Genomic DNA, 22,681 nt, shown 5'->3' on the forward strand with positions numbered 1-22,681 from the left:
ACTGCTGTTCTAATTTATAAAACTCATCCTGTGGGATAGATAGATAGATAGATAGATAGATAGATAGATAGATAGATAGATAGATAGATAGATAGATAGATAGATAGATAGATAGATAGATAGATAGATAGATAGATAGATAGATAGATAGATAGCAAATATGCAATAATCGAATTAATGGATTAAAACTTAAGTGGTGCACATTCATAAGCATGTTAATTGGTCTGACTGTGGCTCTTTGGGGCCTGTGGCAGTCTGGGGCCCTGGCGGTAGCCGGTGACCCAGCGTCTCCTGTCAGTTTTCGGGTGGCTCTGACCTGAGGAGTTTACATTATCTGTGAAACTGGCGCATGGGAAGCATCACATAAAGCTCTCAGTGGAGCCCTGTGCGGCCTTGCTGCGGGGGGGGGGAGAGGTTATTATCTTTTTAATAACAATTAAATAATGGACTCTAACAAGGTGGCTGAACTTCTCCTCCCGGTGTAAACCCTTACATCGCTCGGCAATGACAAAAGAAAAGACCGAGTGAGTGAGGCAGAAATGTGACCGCACTTGTCAAGAGGGCTTCAGAGCAGAGCACTGACAGCTCCAAGTCTGCCCCGACTCACAGGGGCAACCAAGACGGACGAGGAGAGGAAAGGAAACCCCGAGGATCAGGGCCTCCTGTCCGGATGACACCAGTAGGAGCCAGCCACACTGCTCTCCTTAGCTAGCATCGGCTAAGCTACACAAATGTCTTCCCTGACTTCGACATAATTGCAAATGGATAATTTAATTCGGACAACTTTATTTGAGGTGCGTGGGAGTGGGAGTTGCTAAGGAGTTTTCTCTCACCGGATGGACCGACCACATCCTTTCTACTAGGACCGTGAGTGACTGAAAACTGCTGGAGGTCCTCCAGGTGAGACTCCTGCTACAGCTAACTTAGCCTAGCCTAGCCGTTAGCTTCCTCGCTAGCTCGCTTGGTGAACCACCACGTAGCCGTATTATAATTGTTATTTTTAGTAACCAAAACCATTGTAGCTGCTATGGACACAGATAAAAGCCACTATTATTGATGAATTACTTGACACAGCGGAGAAACGATTGATTAGCATGTTAGCATTGGCTACTGTTAATAACTAGCTAATTAGCGTTAGCTAAGTTTGGCATCTGTCAACATCTTATCCGTTAAGTAACAAAACCTTGACATTTGTCCCGTCTGCTGCTGTGAAGTCATTTTAACCCAAAACATCGGTTTAATTAGATTAAGCTGACTTTAAAGCTTTGTCATAAAAAAGTTGAGATGAAGCTACATGTCCATTTTCAGCTAAGAGTCGTTTACTGGCCAGTGTTGTTTTGATAGACAAGTTGTTGGTTTGCTTGAGTGAAATTTACTAGATTACTGAATGAAACCTGTGAAAACCGGTGTCACCTATTATTATTTCGGTGATTCTGTTTTGCTTTGGAGTAACTGTCATCACCATGAACCGCTGCGTATGTGCCTATGGATGAATTCATCACTTAATAATGGACACCCTCTGAGGTAGGAGGTCCTGGTGGCAGAAAGGAAGTCGTACCCTGCCATTTAACATGGTTATGATAACCTTTTTAATAGAGGGGATAATTTAATAGTGATAATAATCCTGCCTTTGGCCCGAAGTCTTGGCTTTAATTTGTAACATAATGACAGTGGGAAAATTAGTTACCTCCCTGAAGTCAGTGACCTGAAGCTGCTGCTATGGTTTGGCCATTTTGGAAATTTTAGGACCTGGATCTGAACAAAAAGGATTTTGATTGCTACAGTTGCTGAAATGATCAACTTCAAAAGAAAAAAAAGATAGTATTTGGCTGGATATCTGACAGTCTGTCTGTCAAAATCCTTTTTCATTCACATGTTCAGGGTTCAGTATCTTCATGGATGTTGTCTTACTAGTTCATTTAGTTAACCATACTACAATACCCATTGGGTGGCCTTTTTTTTGTAAACTGGTATCTCTCTGAGGCATTTTAAAACCATATTCCTGTTGGCTGAAGCAAGTTGTGATGTTCGGTTGAGATTGCTTTTGCTCCAAGGCAGTGATATTTAACATGGATACCTCCTATCTGACATGGGGAAAGGTGCAGCGCAGAGGAGCAGTTTCCAACATCCAAGAAGCAACTCAGTCAGAATATTAATCCCTGGTTTATGCCACCGAAGGATGTTTTACATGCATGGTGTATGTAACACATTCCTCCTGATTAGGGCATGATGCTATCCCTCAAGTGTTAGGCTAACTAATGGGGGGGAGAAGCTCAACCAAATTTCCACATAAATTACCATTTCATTCACTGTTTGTATCTTTTTTCTAGGCATGATGGAAGGACTTCATAGCCAGGCCATAAGCCTGGACCCACGCAGGCAGGAGCTGCTTGAGGCTCGCTTCACTGGAGTCGGTGTGGCCAAGGTTAGCATCTCTTAATATCATTAAAGTTGTCTTGCTCAAAATGATCAGCTGTTGTAAGTGCAAATTGTTGTGCAGATATTGCACCTCACACATAATGTATTGAGAGTTCAGTTGAGTGTGTTTTTTCCCCAAGATGTTTTGCTTAATGAAATAAATGTAATTGTTTTAATATCTGAAGTAAGTTAAGTGATAAAACAAAAAACAGCCACAATTTTTTTTCTGCAGGGAAACATCCCACAACTCCACTTTTGTTTGTGTGATGCAAACATGAACAGTTTGCCAGCTCTCTTATGTTAGTTCTTCACTTTAAAAAGGCTTGGACGTATTCTCTGTTTCCAGTATTTACTGATGTTCTATGCTCTGGAGTTTCCCTCAGTGTAATGACCCTGTCTTCCTGAGCTAAAGCTAAAACAAGACAAGCTCTGTTTAAGCTGACATGAGGCCTGGCCAGCAGCTCTTTGTTTGAGTAGAGACCAGTGACACTGAAATGGCACCACAGCTGAAGCTCAGAGCATAGGCTGCGTGCTGTACTGCGACCCTGCTGGTGAACTGGTTATTACTCTGTGTGTGGGTGTGCGTTTGAGAAAATGGCAACCCCTGAGAAAGCAATCACTATCATTCATGCTCCGGCCTGTGGTGTGCTCTGAAATGAATTGTGAGGCCTGATTGCAATGCTGTGTGAGTGTGTGAATGATTTAAGCCTGTGAGTATGTTCACTACAGTAAATGTTGTATTAAGCTACTGTTTAAGACATCTTAAAAAGGAAAAATTAGAGAATTTCTTGGCTGCATGAGTGACCTTGAGCAACAGAGAGCCAGCAGGCCTTAAAAGCATTAGCCTTCTGCACCAATTAGCCTGCTGTTTCTTCTTAGTCCCTCAGGTTGTGCAGCTGGTCATGAATGCATAACACCCACTGATTCTACCAACTGCGTGTGAAGGGAAGATTTCAAGCTGAAAAGTGGGCTGTACATTATAATGTCAATCGTAGTGCGCTAGTTTAGTGGTCATACTTTTAAAGCTACAACTGTTGGATGAATTCCTATAGAAATAAATGTGGTTGAAGGACTGGAAAAATATACATGCATCAGCGTAATTGTGAAACAAGCAAGGATTAAATGAATGTTGAGTCTGAATAAGAATGATCAGGCTATATGTTTGGAAATCTGCACTGTCAACAGTACACATACCACATTTTATACCAGAACATGTGTACTGTTATAACATATGTAGTAGTAGTAACATATGTACTTATGTACTGCTATTTAAATGTCTTACAGTACATCTTTAATTTCCAACATCTACGTACAGAAGTAGCACATGACTAATAATCAGGTCTGTTGTGTCGTGTGTTGCGTTGTGTTTTCCAGAGTTCAGCCAACAGCGAATCATCCAACCAGTCTCTGTGTAGCGCGGGATCACTCAGTGACAAGGAAATGGAGGTTGGTTGAGACAGTCACATTCAGGTCTTTTTGACTATGTGTGACTTCCTGTAAAAACACCTGGCACCATGTCAGTTTATTGCTGGGGAGAAACATGCAACATTATGTTTTCTGTCAGTTACATTGCTTTGCTGTTATCTTCATCTGGTCAATGGAATAAACTTGATTGAGTAAAATAAAAATCTGAGCTGTGCTGCTTTTTTTTTACTCACATCAGACACCAGAGAAGAAGGCCAATGATCAGAGAAGCAGGAAGAGAAAAGGAGACATCTATGACAGCAATAGCCAGGGTAAGAACAAGCTGCTTACTGAAACAGACACATTATATTTAGAAAGGTTCAGGTGCAGTGTGTTTCAGTTTCATGTAACAAATTTGGATAAAATACTGTTAGAAATTTGGATAAAATACTGTTAAATGGCGCTTTGTGGTTTGCTGATCTTATGCTTTACTTAATGATTACACTTACGAGCATGATTTATTATATATTGATGACATTTTCTTGCTTTGTTATAACTGGCCTGTTTTTTCGTAGGTAAAGGAAGAGGACACAAAATAAGTGATTATTTTGAGGTGAGCACAAACTGAATTGACGTCATACGTTTTAGTCTTTTTGAATACATTTTGCATTGTCGTCACTGGGCTGTGTATTGTTTGAAGCCACTCTCTAGCATTAGTGTGATGTCTCACCCTCACGTTCCCACTGTGCCTGTATGGTCCTTCATCAAACTCTTTCTTAATAACAACTCTGTCTTCTTTCTCTCCGTCTTGTTTCCACACTCTTGTTAACTGCCCTGTGGTCAGTTTGCTGGTAGCAGTGGCTCTGGCACCAGTCCTGCCCGGGGCATCCCTATGTTGGTGCGCTCCTCTCCACAGCACTCACTGTCTAATCCTCTGGTGAGCACCAGCCTCCATCTCCATAGCTTTCTTCTCCTTTGACACACTGTTAACTGTTGGTTATGTGGGTCTTTGTCTATTTTCTCTAAGCATCATTATATTCTTAATTGGACATGTTTGCCATGTATCACTCACTTTTACGAAACCACCATTCCATTTTGAGCATAAGTGACAAGCCATTGGTTTTTCTGGAAAAGTTTTGTTAGTAACAAAACAGCTCTTTAACCAGTTAGTTTTGAAGATTTAGTTAAAATGTTTTCCTTTATTCTGACAAATGCAGAAAGTATCACAAAAAAGTTGAAGCTTATGAATTATAAGACTCCAGTCACCCACCATTTTCATTCATCCTACGTTTAGATAACATCTTTTCTCATTGATGTATCAGCAAACTCTATGTTTCAAACTGTCCACACAAACATTTTTATGTTTCACTGGTTACTGTGCATCAATCACTGTTGAAACAAAATCAAAGCAAGAGGCTGGTCCTGGCTAGATCCATTAGTTTGAATGTTATCAAACTGCAAAATAGCAGTAAGAGACAGGGAAGTCATAATAACAGAAATTATTTTACCCATTGTTGCAATGATTGCAGCAAGACTGAATTTTCCTGTTCAAATTACAAAATAATCAGTCAGGAATCTTTGCTTGCTTGTACTGTATTTGTATTTGTAAACATCACAGGATGACATTGCAGGATGGTGCAGCATTTTATAACCACAGCCCTTAAGCCAGGGCCAACACAGTGGCCCACATTTTCTTCCAGAAGACTCTCACATTTTGTTGCCAGGAAGAAAGACATCAATGGTTGTGTTGTTGCTGATGCAGTAGTTGCAGTAAGGTGTTTATTTAAAGAGCTTTATCAGTTCTGTGAACAGGCTTTTTTCCAGAATTACCATGGGAAACAGCAGGTTTGAAGTTGGTTTATGAAAGACCTGTAAAGTGAAGGACTGGCTCCTGTTGCCTGCTGATCTCACCAATGCCAGTCACGTAAAGCAGTCTCATATAATTTCATCATGTATATTGTGTGCAATGTGTCTTATTAACATTAGATATTGAAAAATACCTTTGAGAATTAACACAGTTGTTTGGGTTAATCTAGCACACATTCCTGCACATATTTGCGTGCATGTACAATTTAGATTTTCTTTTCCTTAACAATCCTTGTTCCTTCTCTTTTTAAAAAAAATAAATCTCCTGATGCTCTCTGTATTACATAATTTTTTAATGTTTTTCTCTTGTGTTTTTTCCTACCTGTCTCTCTGGAATCTAGTTTCAGCATGGCAGTCCTTCGTCCACAGGCTCAGCCCACACAGACTCTTCATCCTGCTGCTCTGTTAAGGCAGCCCCCACACACTTCTGCTCACACAAAGCCATCCAGGTAACTGACAGACTGACCTGGATCTCCACTCGACACTAACTTTTCTGATTCTCCTTCACTGTATCCTCAATCACATTGCTAGAAACATGTTTTGAAATTGGAGCATGCTTTACATCTGGTTCAGCTTTTGACAGTTACTTATTAACAAGAGGAAGCATCTTTAGAGAAAGTTTCACTGCGCACACCATTAGTTGAGTTTGACAAAACTTTTAGGGGTGATGCAACTTCACACCTTCTTCTGTCATATAATATAATTACACTAGGTCAAGATATAGATACTAGAGTTAAAGGTCAAACTTTGAAAGACCCTGAACACATGCTGCACTTAATCTGACACTATACTTTCAACACACATCCAGCTGTCTTTGCAAATTACTTTAATTAGCTTGGTTAAAGGTCAACATTTTGAATACATGATGTCTAATATCCAAGACAGCTCCATGATTTTCATGCATTTAATGGGGCTGTGTTTTCCAGCTCACTGGCCCAAAGGGTGTTTGAATTTTTTTTTATGTAACAATATCTCTACTTGTTTCTTGTTGTTGTCCTTGCCTTCAGTCAGAACTGACACTGCTGAAACTGACAGCACTGGAGAGGGACAAAAACTCAGACCTGGAGCAGAAAGAGGGGAGGATAGATGACCTGCTGAGGGTAAGATGAGAAAAATATTGAAGTCTGTTTTTAAAAATCTGACAAGTTGAACATGATTGGGTGCACATAAAACTTTTGTAGACCTGACAACATCTACAACATTGATATTTTGTTGTTTTGTTGTCGCACAATCAAATGATTGTCGAAATACAAATTCATTTAGAAAGCTAATTCACAAATGTCCTGATTAATCAGTTTAAAGTCTTGACAAATATTCTGCCACTTGTCACCACAGCCCCAGCAATTAACCTGTGCCAGTTCGGTCACAGCTTATCATGAATAATGGGCTTGTTAACTTTCAAATGCCATTGTTGCTGGAATGACATTTTGCAAAAATGTCAGCAAACCAAACTGGTACACAGGATAGTTGTAGCATCCTGTCAGCGTGAATGCAGAAAGGCCTCAAATCCCGGTTGTAATCAGAATTAGATGTCAGAGTGACGGTGTATGTTTTGGCAGGCCAACTGTGACCTGAGGCGGCAGATAGACGAACAGCAGAAGATGCTGGAGCGCTACAAGGAGCGGCTTAACAAGTGTGTGACCATGAGCAAGAAGCTGCTAATTGAGAAGGTGGGTATATAAAATATTGTTTGTGTACTTGAGAGAAACTGCATATGTTACCTCACATTTTTATAGCTGCAATCAATACCAAAACCTGAAGCATTTTTTGCTCAATTCATGTTTCATAACTGTTTTGTGCATTTATTTTTCATTTTCTGCAGTCGAAGCAGGAGAAGCTGGCTTGTAGGGACAAGAGCATGCAGGACCGTCTACGTCTGGGACACTTCACCACTGTACGCCACGGAGCCTCCTTCACAGAGCAGTGGACGGACGGCTTCGCCTTCCAGAACCTCATCAAGTCAGCACGCAGATACACACAACATGTGTTTACATTTCCTCTATTCTGCGTTCACAATGAGGGTTCACACTAGATTGTCCTCACGCCCTGCAGGCAGCAAGAGAGAATCAACTCGAAGCGGGAGGATATTGAGAGGCAGAGGAAGCTGCTGGGGAAGAGGAAACCTCCCTCCATGGCCCAGACGCCTCCGCCCAGCCTGGAACAGAACAAACGAAAGAGCAGGAGCAACGGTCAGGAGAGTGAAACGTAAGACAACAATTACTGAACACAGTAGATGTTGAACATGGATCAGCCCAAAGTTTGCACTAAAGCAGGAATGAATAGTTAAATATAACAGACAGAGGAGGTTGTTCTGGTTTTACAAGCCGACTGCTTTTGTGGCTTTATCTCTCACAGGTTGTCACTGGCAGAATATCATGAGCAAGAAGAAATTTTCAAACTGCGAATTGGTCATCTAAAAAAGGTACCAGTTCAACTCTTCTGCCAGATTCACTTCCATTGAGGTTTGATTTTGAGACGGCGGTCGAGCAAAGGATGAGGCGGGTGACAGAGTGTGTTTGTGTGCAGGAGGAGGCAGAGATCCAGTCGGAGCTGGAGCATTTGGAGCGAGTACGAAACCTGCACATTCGGGAGCTGAAGAGAATCCACAACGAGGATAATTCACAGTATGTATCGTCTCTGCTGAGCCTGTCTCGCATATGCACTTTAGTGTTGTTTCCAAACTTATCATACTGTTTTAAAAAGTCACTTAATAGAATCATCTTGTCTGAACTTGTAGATTTAAAGACCACCCCACACTGAATGACAGATATCTGCTGTTACATTTGCTCGGAAGAGGAGGCTTTAGTGAAGTATTCAAGGTAAGATTGTTTGGCTTGAGCATAGATCGTTAGTTTAGTTTTTTCATTTTATATTCTTGGATATGCAGGATCATTTTGAGTAACATAAATAAGATAGATCCAGATGTCACTGTGGTTTGGTAGTGTAACTGTGAAATGTTCCTTTTCCAGGCTTTTGATTTGACAGAGCAGAGGTATGTGGCCGTTAAAATCCATCAACTCAGCAAGAATTGGAGGGAGGAGAAGAAGGAAAACTACCACAAGTGAGTATTAACACCTGTTTACCTTCTGTTCTCTTCCTTTGCTTCACTGGAAATGTTTCGACTAAACTCAACATTGTGGAACTTGAAACTTAAAGCTATCTTTGTATTTATGATGTATTTGAACAGTGTCTGAAAGTTGACCTTTTCTTTTCAGACATGCCTGCAGAGAGTACAGAATCCACAAAGAACTTGACCATCCCAGAATAGTCAAACTCTACGACTATTTCTCACTCGACACAGACTCGTAAGTCTACTCACTCTCCGTTAAAGCTGTATGATCATTATCAGAAATAGAATTAAAAAAGAAACATGTTGTTAGTATTTCCAGGTTTGCTCCCTCATTGATATTCATATGCTTCACATAGCCAATGAAAACATCTTTGGATGTGTGTGTATGTGAGTGGGTGATCTATATACTGTAGACATCTTAACCAAATCATCCATCTGCTGTTCTCTCTGGCAGGTTCTGCACAGTGCTGGAGTACTGTGAGGGCAACGACCTGGACTTTTACTTGAAGCAGAATAAGCTGATGACCGAGAAGGAGGGCCGCTCCATTGTCATGCAGATTGTCAACGCCCTCAAGTACCTCAACCAGATTCGGCCACCCATCATCCACTACGACCTCAAGCCAGGTAAACAATGTTTGTAGACCACAAGAATGTGATGTAGATGTCAGTCTGTATTTGTATGTATTCTACTTGAATGATTATGTGTGTGTGTGTATTTGTGTTTGTGTGTAGGAAACATCCTGCTGGTGAACGGCACAGCTTGTGGAGAGATTAAGATTACAGACTTTGGCCTGTCTAAAATCATGGATGATGACAGCTACAACTCTGCAGATGGCATGGAGCTGACGTCACAAGGAGCAGGGACCTACTGGTACGCAGACTCATATTTCACTGCATTTAGTCGCCAAGCAACCAGCATAGCTTCACAAGTGGGTGGAAGAGGCACAGTCGTTTTTAGGGAAACCCTCTTCATTCAGAAAATTGTGTAACAGAGAACAAACAGAGGAAAATCCAGCTCAGTGTCATACTGTCAATGTGGATCTTACAGGTACCTCCCTCCTGAATGCTTTGTTGTGGGCAAGGAGCCCCCAAAAATATCCAACAAGGTGGATGTTTGGTCAGTAGGGGTCATCTTCTACCAGAGCTTATATGGACGCAAGGTAACCACGAACCTACTCTCTTTAAAGGGAGTTTTTTTTTATTTTTTTTATTGGTGTGAGTAAAATTCAGTCGACTGTCTTTTAACCATCTCCCTGTTTCTCTTTTTCCAGCCGTTTGGCCACAACCAGTCGCAGCAGGATATCCTCCAAGAAAACACCATACTAAAAGCTACTGAGGTGCAGTTTCCCCCCAAACCTGTGGTCTCTACAGAAGCAAAGGTGTGGTACCTGTTCACCTTAAACTCACTGCACTGTCCCCATCAAACTGACTATATTTACTCATACATTTATGTTGTATCATTTACTGTCTTACTGGGTTTTAAAGGCCCTGTGCAATTACACGTTTCCCCCTGAATGTGATATAATTCCTGCACAAGCTGCTTGATTTGATAGAAAGGCCAGAGGGAAAGTCCAGGGGCCTCATTTATCAAAGAGCGTGTAAAAGTCCTCTTAAATTTTCAGTACGACGGAAAGGCAAAATGTGCGTACGACCAAAAAATATACACTCTTTTCAGATCTATCAAACTCCGCGTACACACGGCTGCACGGTATTTCCCTTGATAGATCACACCGGACCTGAGAAAAGCGTGGATGAGAACACGCCTCATACCCAGCCCCCTAAACGGCCCCACGCAACCATATGTGGTCAATGCAAATCAGTTACGTGCATATTAAGTAGCCATGTGCACTCTGGAAACGTGTGGAATGACGTCAGTGGAAGACGGTGAAGACAACAGACGGACGGAGAGCGGAGGAAGAAGCGGAATTTCTCTGAAAGCGAGATACACGATAACACGGCAATATCAGTCAGAAACATCATCTTGCATTGAAAGGCTACAATAAAAACAAAAAACTCCCAAATCTAAATGAAACAGAACAGAAAGAAGAAGAATCATATTTATTCTGCCCCTTATTTTAGATTATGTCATAATAATTTAAAGCAGGGTTTCCACTGCCAGTCAGTACTTTGCACCCCTTTCCACTAACCCCCAACTTCCGTTCACTGGAAGACTTTGATTTTCATTTGTGCATAGCTATATATTAAAAAACATTGAAGTCCACCAGTCTGTGACTTTTCCTAAAATGATGTTGGGCAGCACCCAGTTTTGTTAAATACAATAAATATTATTCACACAAAAAATATCGATCATGTTTTCTCATTTGCTTTGATTTGCGCCGACATTATTGTGCTTGCTGCTTGCTTGTGTGTGTCCAGTCTGGCTACGTAACACACGCACGTCGCAGAAATTATTTTCCAGACTGGACAGACTGGTTGTGGAAGAGGTGTAGCTTACATGCAAGGGAAAAATATCAATATGATATCAAAAGAAAACGAAATTCGTTTTATAAAGCCAGTATTTAGGAGCAAACTAGTGTAAATGCACAGGGGAAAAATCTGAGTCGCTGTGCTTTTCATGTAAAGTGCCGACGTCAACACGTGTGCGGTGGTGGTGGTGGTGGTGGTGGTGGTGGGGGGGGGGGGGGGGGGTCATGATCACCACCACTTGCTACTTCAAACAGTGTCCGCGCTCCTCTCTCCCTCGCATACTGCAGTTCTCTGACTCTGCAGCGGTGTCGCCAATTCCTCTTGTTCTTCAAAAAGCGTGTAAATGCCGGTACGCCATGGTCGGACTGGTCGTAAATTTTTGCTCTTACTCCCGACAAGTTTTGGTTTGATAGATCCCAAATTAGGCGGAGAAAAGTGCGTACGCACAAAATGGGGGAAAGAGCGTGTAAAAAAGCGTGTATCCACAATGATAAATGAGGCCCCAGGACTTGATCACCACCAATGCATCACTTTTATTCCAGAAATGTTCATTTTATGGGGTTTTAAGCATGCAGTGCCATGAGCAGCTAATAAAATAAGCCTGTTTACATTGATGGCCTTTGGAAGGGACCATCACTGTTTGTAATGAGCAGAGCATAAAAACTGAGTGAAATTTATTATCAAACATATGTGGAAAGTGGTATTGGCAGAACACTAGAAGTAGAGTCTAGTCCAGAAACAATGAGTCAGGTTTCTGTTTCCTCTTTCCCTTCTTAGGCTTTCATCCGACGTTGCCTGGCGTATCACAAGGAGGATCGTGTGGATGTGCTGCAGTTGGCCAGCGACCCCTTCCTAATGCCCCACATTCGAAAAGCCCTGGGCAGCAGCACAACTCTGGCACCTCCTATTCCCTCCACCTCCAGCTGCTATGGCAGCAGTGCCTCCGACTGAAACGAGCTGAAACTGGAATTTAAAAAAAACGCCCAGTGTCGACAAAAGCCACGTGGAGACATTACACACTTGTTGAAACTCCTCCTTTGCTCTCTTGGTTTGCGAGAGAGCAGAGAGCATGATGGGATGGAGGTATCCTAAAAAGTGTGAATGGAACCAAAATGACGGACGATGTGGTGATGTAGTAGTAAATGTGCCCACCACCATCATCCAAGTGGTAAAAATGAACGGCCGGTCTCTGGCTGTGGGCTCAGTAGAACCCAAAGAGTTGCCCATATGCATGCACTAACACAAAAACTTTGGTTCACTTCAAGGGGCTTTTTTACATGGTAAATAGTAAAAGCACCGAAAAAAAAAAAAATTGCACAACTGACAGGCTGAGAAGTAATGCCATGTGTGGAAGATCACCTGCCTGTACTCTGGACAGTTTAAAGACACATTAATGAAATGTCATCCCATTCTGCTTGAAATGCATCATCTAAACTACGTGGAAACTATTTTTCAGAAGTAGAGGTCAATTTCAAACACGTGTCCCCGCAGGTTCGGAACCTGGGACTTTTTAGGAAGGGCTCCTACGAGTGATGAGGAATGACTGATGACCAAAGTTTAAGGCCTGCCTCCATGACGATGGCACCGTCAGAGGTTCATAAATGACTTGATACAGCAGAGGGCTGATTCTGGAAAGAGTAGCTGGGTTTGACCTATTTTAAATATTTTACTTGATAACTGGAAGTCAGCTTATTATTTGAATTGTCAAGTCCATATTTTTCCATGAAATTTACCCCTTATGTTTTTGTTAACCTTGAAGGGGAGCTGACTATGAGTGAGTGTTGTGATGAGAGGTAAGATTCAACAGAAATAATTATGAAATCATTAAAAACATTTGGTTAACTCTGGTGTGTTGCTTGATTTTGAAAACTCAATGAGCAGGTTATACAGATTTAGTCTAAAATCATACAAAAACAAGCACAGATGTTTAAAAACTTAACTGAATTTAATCATTACATTTGTTGAGAGTACTGATCATGATGCAGTTCCATGAATGTGTATTATTGTTTGCAATTACAATAATGTATGAGTGAAATTTATAGGAAAAACACTCCACTGCAGATGTTTTTTTCACAGCATAAAATGTTTATTGACTCAAGTTCCATCATTAAATGTATCCATCATATCTAAAACAGACAAATTCATGTGATGGTGCAGAGTATGAACACAAAGCAGCTGTATCAGTGCACCTCTAAATACACACAGTTTGCCTGCCAAGTACGTACACGACCGGACAATGTGGAAACCGCATTCAAGGTTAGAGAAATACTGACAAACTCCTGTTAAATACCAAACAGTGTTATAATAAAAATCCACATCATTCTCTTGCATAATTGGGACAGAAAAAGTTTTTCTCACTTTGGAAAAAGTGCTACAAAGTGACGTGAAAGGTGTGCAGTAAGACAGGAGACCACAGATACCTTGAACTTGTCAACGTGGTGAAACTGGATTTGAGGAAGATTTCTTGTAAATACATTCTAATCCAAGAAGAGTGAAATTTTGTATAGACTCAGATGATCTCCTCTTTGTAACCATCTGGACCGAGGCTTCAGACATTTGTTTGTTTTTTTTAATGCTCAAAACATGAACAAAGTGGTGCAGACATACCGTAACCATTTCTATTCCTTTGGTCAAATCTCAAGAGTCAGATTCACAAGTAATCTGTTTATAAGAGAGGCATACGGACACAAATCTCAATGAACCAAAGCGTTGCCCAGCAGGTTTATCTGTTGTAGAACTGTGAGGTGACCCACGCCAGGCCCCACTTCAGGTTGGTGAGCATGAACTTGAGAGCCTTGGTCCACTGCTCCTCAGAGTTAAACTGGGTTTTGATGGAGTAGGAGCCTCCGCTGCCTCCTGTGTCCTCAATCTTGCCTTTCTCCACATCCATCCTGAGACATGGAATAAAACATTTGGGTAAGGAGAGGGCATCTTGAGTTCAGTTATGTAGTTGTAATATAACAACCAACTATCTAGACAACATCTGAATCTACCCATATATTCCCTGTGCACAGGCCTGTGTTCACTACATTCGACATTGACAAAAGGAGGAGGCACACAAAACACACATGCTTTGTCCTCAGGACAAAAGTATGTGTGTTTTTTATACCAAGTATAAGTTAATTAAAAACCAAAAAGGTGCATTTCCCCTCTGGATATGAATGTACTCATTTGCCTAATAGATAATAAAATACCTCTTGTGTAAAAATGACATTTAGGTTTTGAGGTAGAGTGAGAGGAAGGTTCACAGACCAAAGTGGAAATGGAGTATTCATAACTTCCTGTTACCCAATGGGAGAATTTGTCCATTAGATTGACAAGTAATCTATTTGGTAAAGGTGAAACAGAGACAACTTCAAGTATGTAGAAAACAATAACCTATTAAAGACGTAAAATAACAAAAAAAAACATGTGAAAAACAAAAAACTTCACACTGATAATTTATTAACAATAACCCAATCCTGATCTATGTGTCTGCGTTTCCTAATGAAGGGCAGATTGATCTGCAGATCGAAGTGGAAAAAGTACACGACTGTGATGTCAGACTATGGCGTTTATTTTGGTCAACATTTTGATAGAAGGTGCTTCGATAATAACTGTTAAATATAAACAGTCAACTTTTTTCTCAAGGTTGGTCCCTTAAAAGGATAGTTCACCCAAAATTCAAATTGCACTCATTATCTACTCATACTCATGTGGACTATGGGCTGGGAGAAGTTTCAGAGTCCTCCGTGGCTTCTCTGAGTTACAGGGGGTCTCGGCATAGCAGTGCATGTCCATATAACGGTTGCAAATGGATACCACTTTTCTTCGTAACAAAAAGACACACCAAAAAACATCCAAATACCTCCATGCTGCTCATATGTAATGTCCGTCTTGCATTGAAGCCCCGAAATGCGAAATTGTTCCCAAAAAAATTAAATAAGTCTATATTTCAAGCTTGTTTGCAGCAGAAACTCCTCTTCCTGGTCCATCCAAATCTTGCGCTTCAATACAAGAGGGATATTACATACGAGCACTATGGAGGTATTTGGATGTTTTTTGGTGTGTCTTTTTGTTACGAAGAAAAGTGGTATCCATTTGCAACCATCATATGGACATGCAGTGCTGCACGGAGCCCCGCTGTAACTCAGAGAAGCCACGGAGAACTTCTCCCAGCCCTTAGTCGACATGAGGGTGAGTAGATAATGAGTGAAATTTGAATTTGAGTGAATTATATATTTTATATTTTTTTTTATATAATTATATTATAACTCTTATGCTGATATACTATATGATGCAGCCGTTAGTGTAGGTGAAGCAGCAGAGCACTAGAGCAGGGCTGGGATGTCAGATGTGGCTGTGGGAGGCTCTGTGACTTTTAGACAAGTTAAGCGTTTTGGAAAAATGTTGCACTGGAGGCCATGCCTTAATAATTTAAAGGGTTATAGAACCCTTAGTTCTCCCGCCTGACGATTATTTGCCTCAGTGGAACAATGAAATCGGACATTTCTTCAGCCCCGCTGGTGTAAGTTGAGATAATTAGGGTCCGGGCAGCTAAGCTGCCGGGACACTATTGTATTCCTAGGAATTCTTCTTCTTCTTCTTTCTTTCTTTCTTCTTCTTCCAAGGAAGTCATACTTCCCATGGGCGAAAACTCACCAAACTTTGCACAAAGGTTCAGTCCCATGCCAGATGCACTCAACTCCAAGGACATGTGCCCCCCCCTCCTAGGGGGGGCACAATAAGCGTTTAAATTTAAAAACTTTAAAAATTCCTACCAAACCAACGGTAGATGCTACAGTGTTGAAACTTCACCACAATGTAGCCTCAATACTGCTGAAACTTTTGTCCACTTAAACTTATTACAAATTATGAAGTCCATCACTCTGTTTTTTTCAATAACTGTAAAACTTTTAAAATGTATCTCCTCCCACAATTTTTGCTCAATTGTCACCAAACTTGCTACAGAGCATCTCCAGACCGTCCTCCACAAAACTTGTTTCTCGGATTTTTGATTAAGCAAAAATTGAGCCTACAGTGCATGAAAACGTTTGACTGTAAACAGTACTGTAAACATATACCATCAAATTCTTGCTAAATACATTTTCAAACTTCCTGAAAAAAAATGAGAATATTCTGGAGTCATGGTTGATGAAGTTTAGCAAATATCAGAATTTTAATTCAAAAACTGAATTTTTGAGAACATTTTGAATTCTGCTCTCATGGAAACAACTGCAGTCAATGTGAGAGTGGAATTTATAAACATCATATTTTCTCTTATGAAGCAAAACACGTATCATTAAAAACAAATCACCAACATTTCCATGCTGTCAAGATGCAATCTATGTATTATCAGATTTTTGTTTAGATGACTGAATTATTGACATTTTGACCCTTTCATCACAACAGCTGCCCGGGCACTGGCTCACCTGAGTGGATAAATGAAGCTACACAGCAGGTCTCACTACAAGCTAATTAGCTCAGCGAGTTAAGAGCTGGTTCTTGGTGTCAGAGATTGTGAGTTCGAGACCCAACAAGGATGATGATGACAGATCAAGATGTCACATGTCCTCAAGCTGTTTTGCTGTCTAAATGCAATTTATGTATTAACAGATTTTTGTTTAGATACTTTTTGAAATCTGCCTTGACAACAGCTGCCCGGGCACTGACTCACCTGAGTGGATAAATGAAGCTACACAGCAGGTCTCACTAACAGCCAATTAGCTCAGCGAGTTAAGAGCTGGTTCTTGGTGTCAGAGATTGTGAGTTCGAGACCCAGCAAGGGAGATGATGACGATGATGATCCAAATAGCTTGGACTGGACCATGTGCGAAAGCTCTTAACATCTTAGACTCATAGTAGATGTTTGACAAATACATATCATTATTTTACCTCAAAAACTGATTTTTCTTTTTACTGTGGTTTCAAATCTGCCTACACGACAGTGAATGGCTTACTCAATTTGTGAAGCCACTGTTGAATGCCACTTGTCAAGTAGCTCAGTGCGATAGACAACAGTCTTTGGTTCCCGAGGTTGTGGGTTCAATCCTCAACTAATGCAAATTGAACATTATAAGGTCAACTGTCCTGTCTTCCTATTCTCCTGTTTGTTGCTCAGAATTGCCTAAATTTGCCCAAAAGTAGCCCGGACCCGACCCATCGCTGCGCAGCAGCTATAATTGTTTTAGAAACTGCACTGAAACTTCTTGAATATTTACAGCCTCATCTTGAATGGCCTGTTAATGAACACAAAGAACATGACTCTGGGTCTGTAGTTCTCTGACCTGTATGGGAGGCAGAAGCCAGTGTCTCCTTTTTCCACCTCCTCTTTGAATTGCTGGACACAGTCCAGGAAGGCCACCATGGCATGGTCGAATTTATTGTCCCAGAAGAACCTCAGGCCACCGGAGCAGTACAGAGGGAGTTCCTGAGGGAACAGAAGAGAGGAAGAAAGAAATAATAAGACTAGAGCCTGACTCAGTATTAAAATAATGATGTGAGAGCTGGACTTGATAATACTGTGTGTGTTACCTTAGACTTGTCTGTCAGTGACTCTAAATATGAATGGTTTCCATATGGGACAAGACGGTATCTGAAGAGAGATCAGGTAATATTTCAGCATTATGTCAAAACCTAAATAATAAAGCAACAAATAACTGAATCTAAATAACAATAACAAAAAAGCCATAAACTGACATGTAACAAAGTGTGATAGAGCTTATTACTGGGAGCGCACAAGACTAAGCTAAGATTTTATGGAAACCCAACTAAGTGGAAATAAATTGTTAACAAGGTTCAAGTGGAACAACACCCAAGCTAATTAAATTGTCTGTGCGTGTGCTTGGATGTTTGTGTTTACCTCTGGAAGCGCAGCCCCATCTTGTTGGCCAGAGCGTGCAGCAGCAGCACCGTCTGCCCCCAGGCCGCATTAATCTCATTCCACTCCACGGGGACGCTGGGGAGTCGACCCAGCCGGAAATTGTTGATGGTACCAAACTGACCGCTGTGCCTGGACAAGAAAAGAAACAATCCTGATGCTCAGTCAATGAGTATTGATTTATTGACTTCCACGGGGCCTATAGCCGAATGTTTGGAAAGTCACGGTTGATTGGTGGAGTGAAAAAATAATATTTCTTCTCAGCACAGCACAACACCGCATAACGGTAATGTCTATGCGTGTGTTTACCAGATGTGAAATGTAGCGTTGAAGACGTTGGTCTTTTTCAGTCGATCGAGTTGAATCTGGCAGTAACGCATCTGGTTGTCGACGCTCTTCAGCTCATCATCCAGCTCCAGCTGCTGCCGCTTGAACTCGCTGTACTCCTTCTGGTACCTTATAACGCAAGGAAGCAGGGAGGTTAAAAGTGATCAGGTGCTGTATCATTAACAATATTTCACTCACTGCTGCTGGGACACTCACTGGAGCTCCTCTGTGTCCAGCTGCTGAGAGTGGCTCTTGCTCTGGGCCAGCTCCTGGGCCACGGCGGCTCTCTGCTCCTCCACAGCCTCCAGCTCCTGGACCAGGGCCTCCTCCTCCTCCTTGAGCTGCTGCAGCTCTGCCAGCAGGGTCTCCTCCTCCTCCACCTGCAGGTGTGACAGTAGCTCCAGACACTGCCTGAAAAAAGACAAGCACATTCAGTTTATTTGATCTCTATATTTGTGGCAACAACATTTCTCCTTTCCTTTGAATTCAGTTCGACTGAAAACTGAGACATTCAACTCACTTGTAATTCTGGCATTCGTTTTCTGTGATGTTGAGCTGTGTGTCCAGGTGGTCCAACAAAGTGTCAGTACATTCTTCACACAGTGGATGGTCCACATCCGTCTGGCCCGACATGATGTCAAACAGGTCACTGGTCACCTGAGTGAAATGTGATTCAGTCAGAGATCACGGACAGAAACCCCAACCAGCTACTTACTCTTCCAAACTGATATGATAAACTTTCATTATAAAAGTCAAAGTCTTTCAACTGACTTTACCTTCAGTCTGCGACTAAGATTTTCCATCGTGCCTCCATCAGATGCTTCTCCAATCAGTGTGAAGCTGTTGGCACTCTCTGTGGACATCATCCTGTAGAGCAAGATTCAGCACTCATTCAGTCAAATGTATAGAATATGCTGTATTTTCAAGTCCATCCAGATCTCATTTGACAAAGGAACACACCAACAAAGACATAACTAGAAAATTTCCTCTCGGGAAATTTTGAATGGGCCACGGGGCTACTGCCGATTTTGCCATCTCTGTCAACATGGGAATCAAACCCACGATCTTAAGGTCAAGACAGAGCTGATCAGACAGACACGTGATCATCTTTCTATAAGCACTGATATGGAGGAGCTGTAACCACATTAGGTTAACTGTGTGTGTGTGTGTTTATCTTGTGTAATAGGGCCAGGACTCAATTAAAACAATTAATCTAATTAATTAGAGGCTTTGTAATTAATTAATCGCAATTAATTGCATTTTAATCGCATATAAATATTTGACCTGAGAACAGTGAGAAGCATTTTTTTCACATGGATTTTAGTATACCATTGAATGACTGAATAGCTTAAGCAACAAAACATTGTTTTTTTTTTCAAGGTGGTACTTAACCAAGACCAACATGCAAATGATCGATTAATTCATTAATCGATATTTGATACAGATTTAAATGGTCTTTCCTGCCAATACACTATGATGATTACTGTAGTATTTAACTAGGCTACATAAATCACAGTAGCATAAACTGATTTGTTGAACGGACCAGGTGATGGGCTGACTGGTCCTGTCTAACTTCTGTGTACTGGGTGCCATTGTGCAGGGTGTTAAGGCAGCCTTCCTCCACTGCAGTCCCTATGGTCCTGGACCCTCTGGCTGGTGGGGTGGGCTGCTTTCAGCTGGGGGGGACTCTATCAGCTGCTCCCACGAGAGGCATTTGACGCATTTGACACCAACAAGGTTTAACTTTAAAACCAGATTAAATCATGGTTTAAGTTTAAATTCTGTTGCACGTTAACTGTGTTTTAATCACATGAAGGTGTGTGTGTGTTTGTGTGTGTGTGTGTGTGTGACTGTAATCACATGAAGCTGGCTCTAGAGTCTGTGTGTGTGTGTGCGACTGACTTGACACATAGTTAGTTAGTAGCTGCATCCTGTGTCAGTCTGATTTAGCTGTGCCTCTGTTTATAAACATTTAAACGAGCGCCAGGTGGATTGTTTATGAAGTTAACGAGCTCTGGCCTGAGGATCAAAGAGGTTACCACGGCGATAGGGGCCCCCGCAGGCTGAGACAGACAGAAACGTGGAGAAAAAGAGCCATTTTCTGCCTCTGCACCGGTCTCACATTTAGGCTTAGCATGACAAAACGGTAACTCCTATCAGAACAAAACACAGATCAACGTTGCTCTAAGGACTTACTGAAAATTTTGGTACGATTTGGTGTTTCTACAGTAAATATTTTGGAGAGGATGGCAGTTTTAAAACATCAGGCCGTTCTGCTTCTCTCAGAAAATATTTGTATTGGAGTCAATGAGGAGCAGAGACAGACGTGGCCGCACTTAGAGGCTCAGAGTTTAAATTCTGTAAGTCTCTCTGATATTTTGAGCAGATGAAGAGATCGAGGATGAGCTCGTCTACAAACGTGGCGGAAATTATGTGTGTAGAGTGTAAATTGTGGCCGTTTGGAGTTTGGAAAGAGAAAAAATCTGGAGTTTTTCTGGCATCTCTCCCACTCTAACCGATGATGTCACGCACTCTGACACGAACATTCCGTCCAATACACACCCATTATAATCTCATAATTTCTCCAAAAATGATCATGGTCATTGATCGGGGATTGATCAAAAACTAGTTGACCTATCAAAACGTGGAGTAATACGACAATACACAAGACTTGTGTCTACTGTTTAAAGTTTAAAAAGAGTCTCTAGGTGAAAGTATGCCTGAGCAGTAGACGTTTGTTAAACTCCAATGATTGGTCTTTTTCGCTCTTTTTTTCCCGCCCGTCCCATTAACTTCAATGCAAAATTTTGCACAGTTTTTTGCGACGTCGTACACTGTTGAGAAAACTGATAGCACACCAGTCCCGATCAAGACGCACGTTTTGATATATAATTTGGCCTGCAGCTATTTCATAGCTGTTGGGACCAGTGCCCGGTGCGATTGCCCGTGGCCCTAATTAACCATTTTAAATTGACTTATGTCATTCATTTCCTGAATGAAAATAACTGGGTACTCACCGTGCAGGAGGGATGTATTTTCTCGACACCCCATCTTGCTTGTTTTCTACAAAAGTCTCCTAGTAGAGAAAATAAATTGAGACTCCAATATACAATATACTTCCAGACAGAGCTAAGTTGTGTCCGATAAAAATCTTACCGACACTTTACTTATCAAAAATGTCAGTTTCCCTGTTGCCACAGTTTTATTAGTCTAAAATCTTAGTGTGGCCCTGAACTCAGCATCTCTGACTCAGTCTGGGATTAAGAGACATAAACAGCCTAAATCCACAACTGTGCTAAATTCTGTGCAAGTGTGTGTTTACTGCACTTTATATGAAGTCAATTGCTGTATTAAGCCTGCTGTAGTTACCTCTGGTGCTGACTCCCCCTCGCTGCTGTCAGCCTGTTTGCTGGGGGTCACGGTAACCAACGGAGCTGAGAAGGAGACACAGAGCAGTCATTTCTTAACAAATCATTTCATTACATCTCACCGCCACCACTGATAGCTGATTTTCACATGAACACATACCAATGAGCTCCTGGATGGTGACCCGGTCCAGCACATTAAAGGAGGTGTCCAGCTTCAGCGGCTGACAGCACCGCTGACACACGAAGCTGACCTGCATGGTTGTGCTGGACGACTTGGAGCCCTCCATCGCTAGCTACAAAAACACATAGAAAGAAATAAAAGCACAATGTAAAGCTGTACAGCCTTTTCGCTGAATTGTTATTCTATTTTAATCTACAACGAAGCTTGACAGCTCGTTAGCTGCTAACCAGCTGGCTAGCCATGGTTAGCTTTGCAGCTAGCTCATGCGTAACACACACCCACAGAGTACAAAGAAAAGATAGACTTACTCTCGCTGAGGGAAACCCAACGCTAGTGCATTACAGTCCTGATTTATGCAGGTCGAAAACAGGAAAACACTTCTAATGTTGTTAGCGTGACTGTCGCATTTTTGCAGCTCAGGCAAATCCCCCTCCACTTCCTTATTGTTGTTTACGTTCACGTATGACGTCAGGTTTAGATAAAGTCACGTGGGAGCACCAGATTGGGCTCAAACCGCTCTCAATAATAATAGTAAATTAATAATAATAATAATAAAACTAAGTTAAATTAGTGCATATATAAGCACAATGTATAGTAAATCTACGGTAGACCTACAATCATGTGACTTACATTAGAACTATGACATGACTTTAAAAGAAATAATAGATTTTTTTTCTTCTTACCTTATATGTGCTGAATATATTATTTGTGAATACGTTTGGGGCACAAAACAAGAGAAACCTATGAAAAGGAGAGAGAGT

At 41.4% G+C, this 22,681-nt stretch overlaps 2 protein-coding genes across 5 annotated transcripts; one reads left to right on the forward strand and one right to left on the reverse strand.

Annotated features, from left to right (window-relative positions):
- The first annotated feature begins 297 nt into the window (after positions 1-297).
- LOC146968190 (serine/threonine-protein kinase tousled-like 2) lies at positions 298-13,027 on the forward strand. Of its 4 annotated transcripts, XM_085761670.1 has the most exons (21): positions 328-900; positions 2,331-2,425; positions 3,793-3,864; positions 4,082-4,154; positions 4,398-4,435; positions 4,667-4,759; positions 6,030-6,137; positions 6,696-6,788; positions 7,248-7,358; positions 7,511-7,647; positions 7,741-7,893; positions 8,044-8,110; positions 8,215-8,312; positions 8,426-8,507; positions 8,658-8,749; positions 8,904-8,993; positions 9,213-9,382; positions 9,491-9,629; positions 9,807-9,918; positions 10,030-10,137; positions 11,963-13,027. In XM_085761670.1, the coding sequence occupies exons 2-21, from the start codon at positions 2,333-2,335 to the stop codon at positions 12,134-12,136; spliced, it is 2,103 nt and encodes a 700-aa protein (XP_085617796.1). In that variant the 5' UTR covers positions 328-900; positions 2,331-2,332; the 3' UTR covers positions 12,137-13,027. The 4 variants fall into 4 exon arrangements, with proteins under 4 accessions (XP_085617798.1, XP_085617796.1, XP_085617795.1 ...); XM_085761672.1 differs by lacking the exon at positions 4,667-4,759 and having other exon boundaries at positions 298-900; XM_085761669.1 differs by lacking the exon at positions 328-900 and having other exon boundaries at positions 2,306-2,425.
- A 222-nt stretch (positions 13,028-13,249) lies between these two features.
- becn1 (beclin 1, autophagy related) lies at positions 13,250-22,378 on the reverse strand. The gene is made up of 12 exons (XM_085761673.1): positions 22,229-22,378; positions 21,900-22,032; positions 21,741-21,805; positions 21,389-21,447; positions 19,148-19,238; positions 18,892-19,028; positions 18,588-18,782; positions 18,354-18,500; positions 18,027-18,176; positions 17,699-17,759; positions 17,452-17,594; positions 13,250-14,076 (listed from the first exon to the last, which is right to left on the reverse strand). The coding sequence occupies exons 2-12, from the start codon at positions 22,024-22,026 to the stop codon at positions 13,908-13,910; spliced, it is 1,344 nt and encodes a 447-aa protein (XP_085617799.1). The 5' UTR covers positions 22,027-22,032; positions 22,229-22,378; the 3' UTR covers positions 13,250-13,907.
- Between the last annotated feature and the right edge of the window lie 303 nt (positions 22,379-22,681).

This window comes from Trachurus japonicus, chromosome 19 (assembly GCF_045865225.1).
Source record: "Trachurus japonicus isolate A0001 chromosome 19, Traja_1.0".
In the NCBI taxonomy this organism is placed as follows: Eukaryota; Metazoa; Chordata; class Actinopteri; order Carangiformes; family Carangidae; genus Trachurus; species Trachurus japonicus.

What these genes read in the sequence shown, in the direction of transcription:
- LOC146968190 (XM_085761670.1), top strand. Translation starts at nt 2,333, where the DNA reads ATGATGGAAGGACTTCATAGCCAGGCCATAAGCCTGGACCCACGCAGG. An exon ending in ACTCACTGTCTAATCCTCTG is followed by an intron (nt 4,760 to 6,029) that starts GTGAGCACCAGC and finishes TCTGGAATCTAG; the next exon opens with TTTCAGCATGGCAGTCCTTC. An exon ending in GCTCACACAAAGCCATCCAG is followed by an intron (nt 6,138 to 6,695) that starts GTAACTGACAGA and finishes CCTTGCCTTCAG; the next exon opens with TCAGAACTGACACTGCTGAA.
- becn1 (XM_085761673.1), bottom strand. Translation starts at nt 22,026, where the DNA reads ATGGAGGGCTCCAAGTCGTCCAGCACAACCATGCAGGTCAGCTTCGTG. An exon ending in AACGAATGCCAGAATTACAA is followed by an intron (nt 18,783 to 18,891) that starts GTGAGTTGAATG and finishes GTCTTTTTTCAG; the next exon opens with GCAGTGTCTGGAGCTACTGT. An exon ending in CACTGACAGACAAGTCTAAG is followed by an intron (nt 17,595 to 17,698) that starts GTAACACACACA and finishes CTGTTCCCTCAG; the next exon opens with GAACTCCCTCTGTACTGCTC.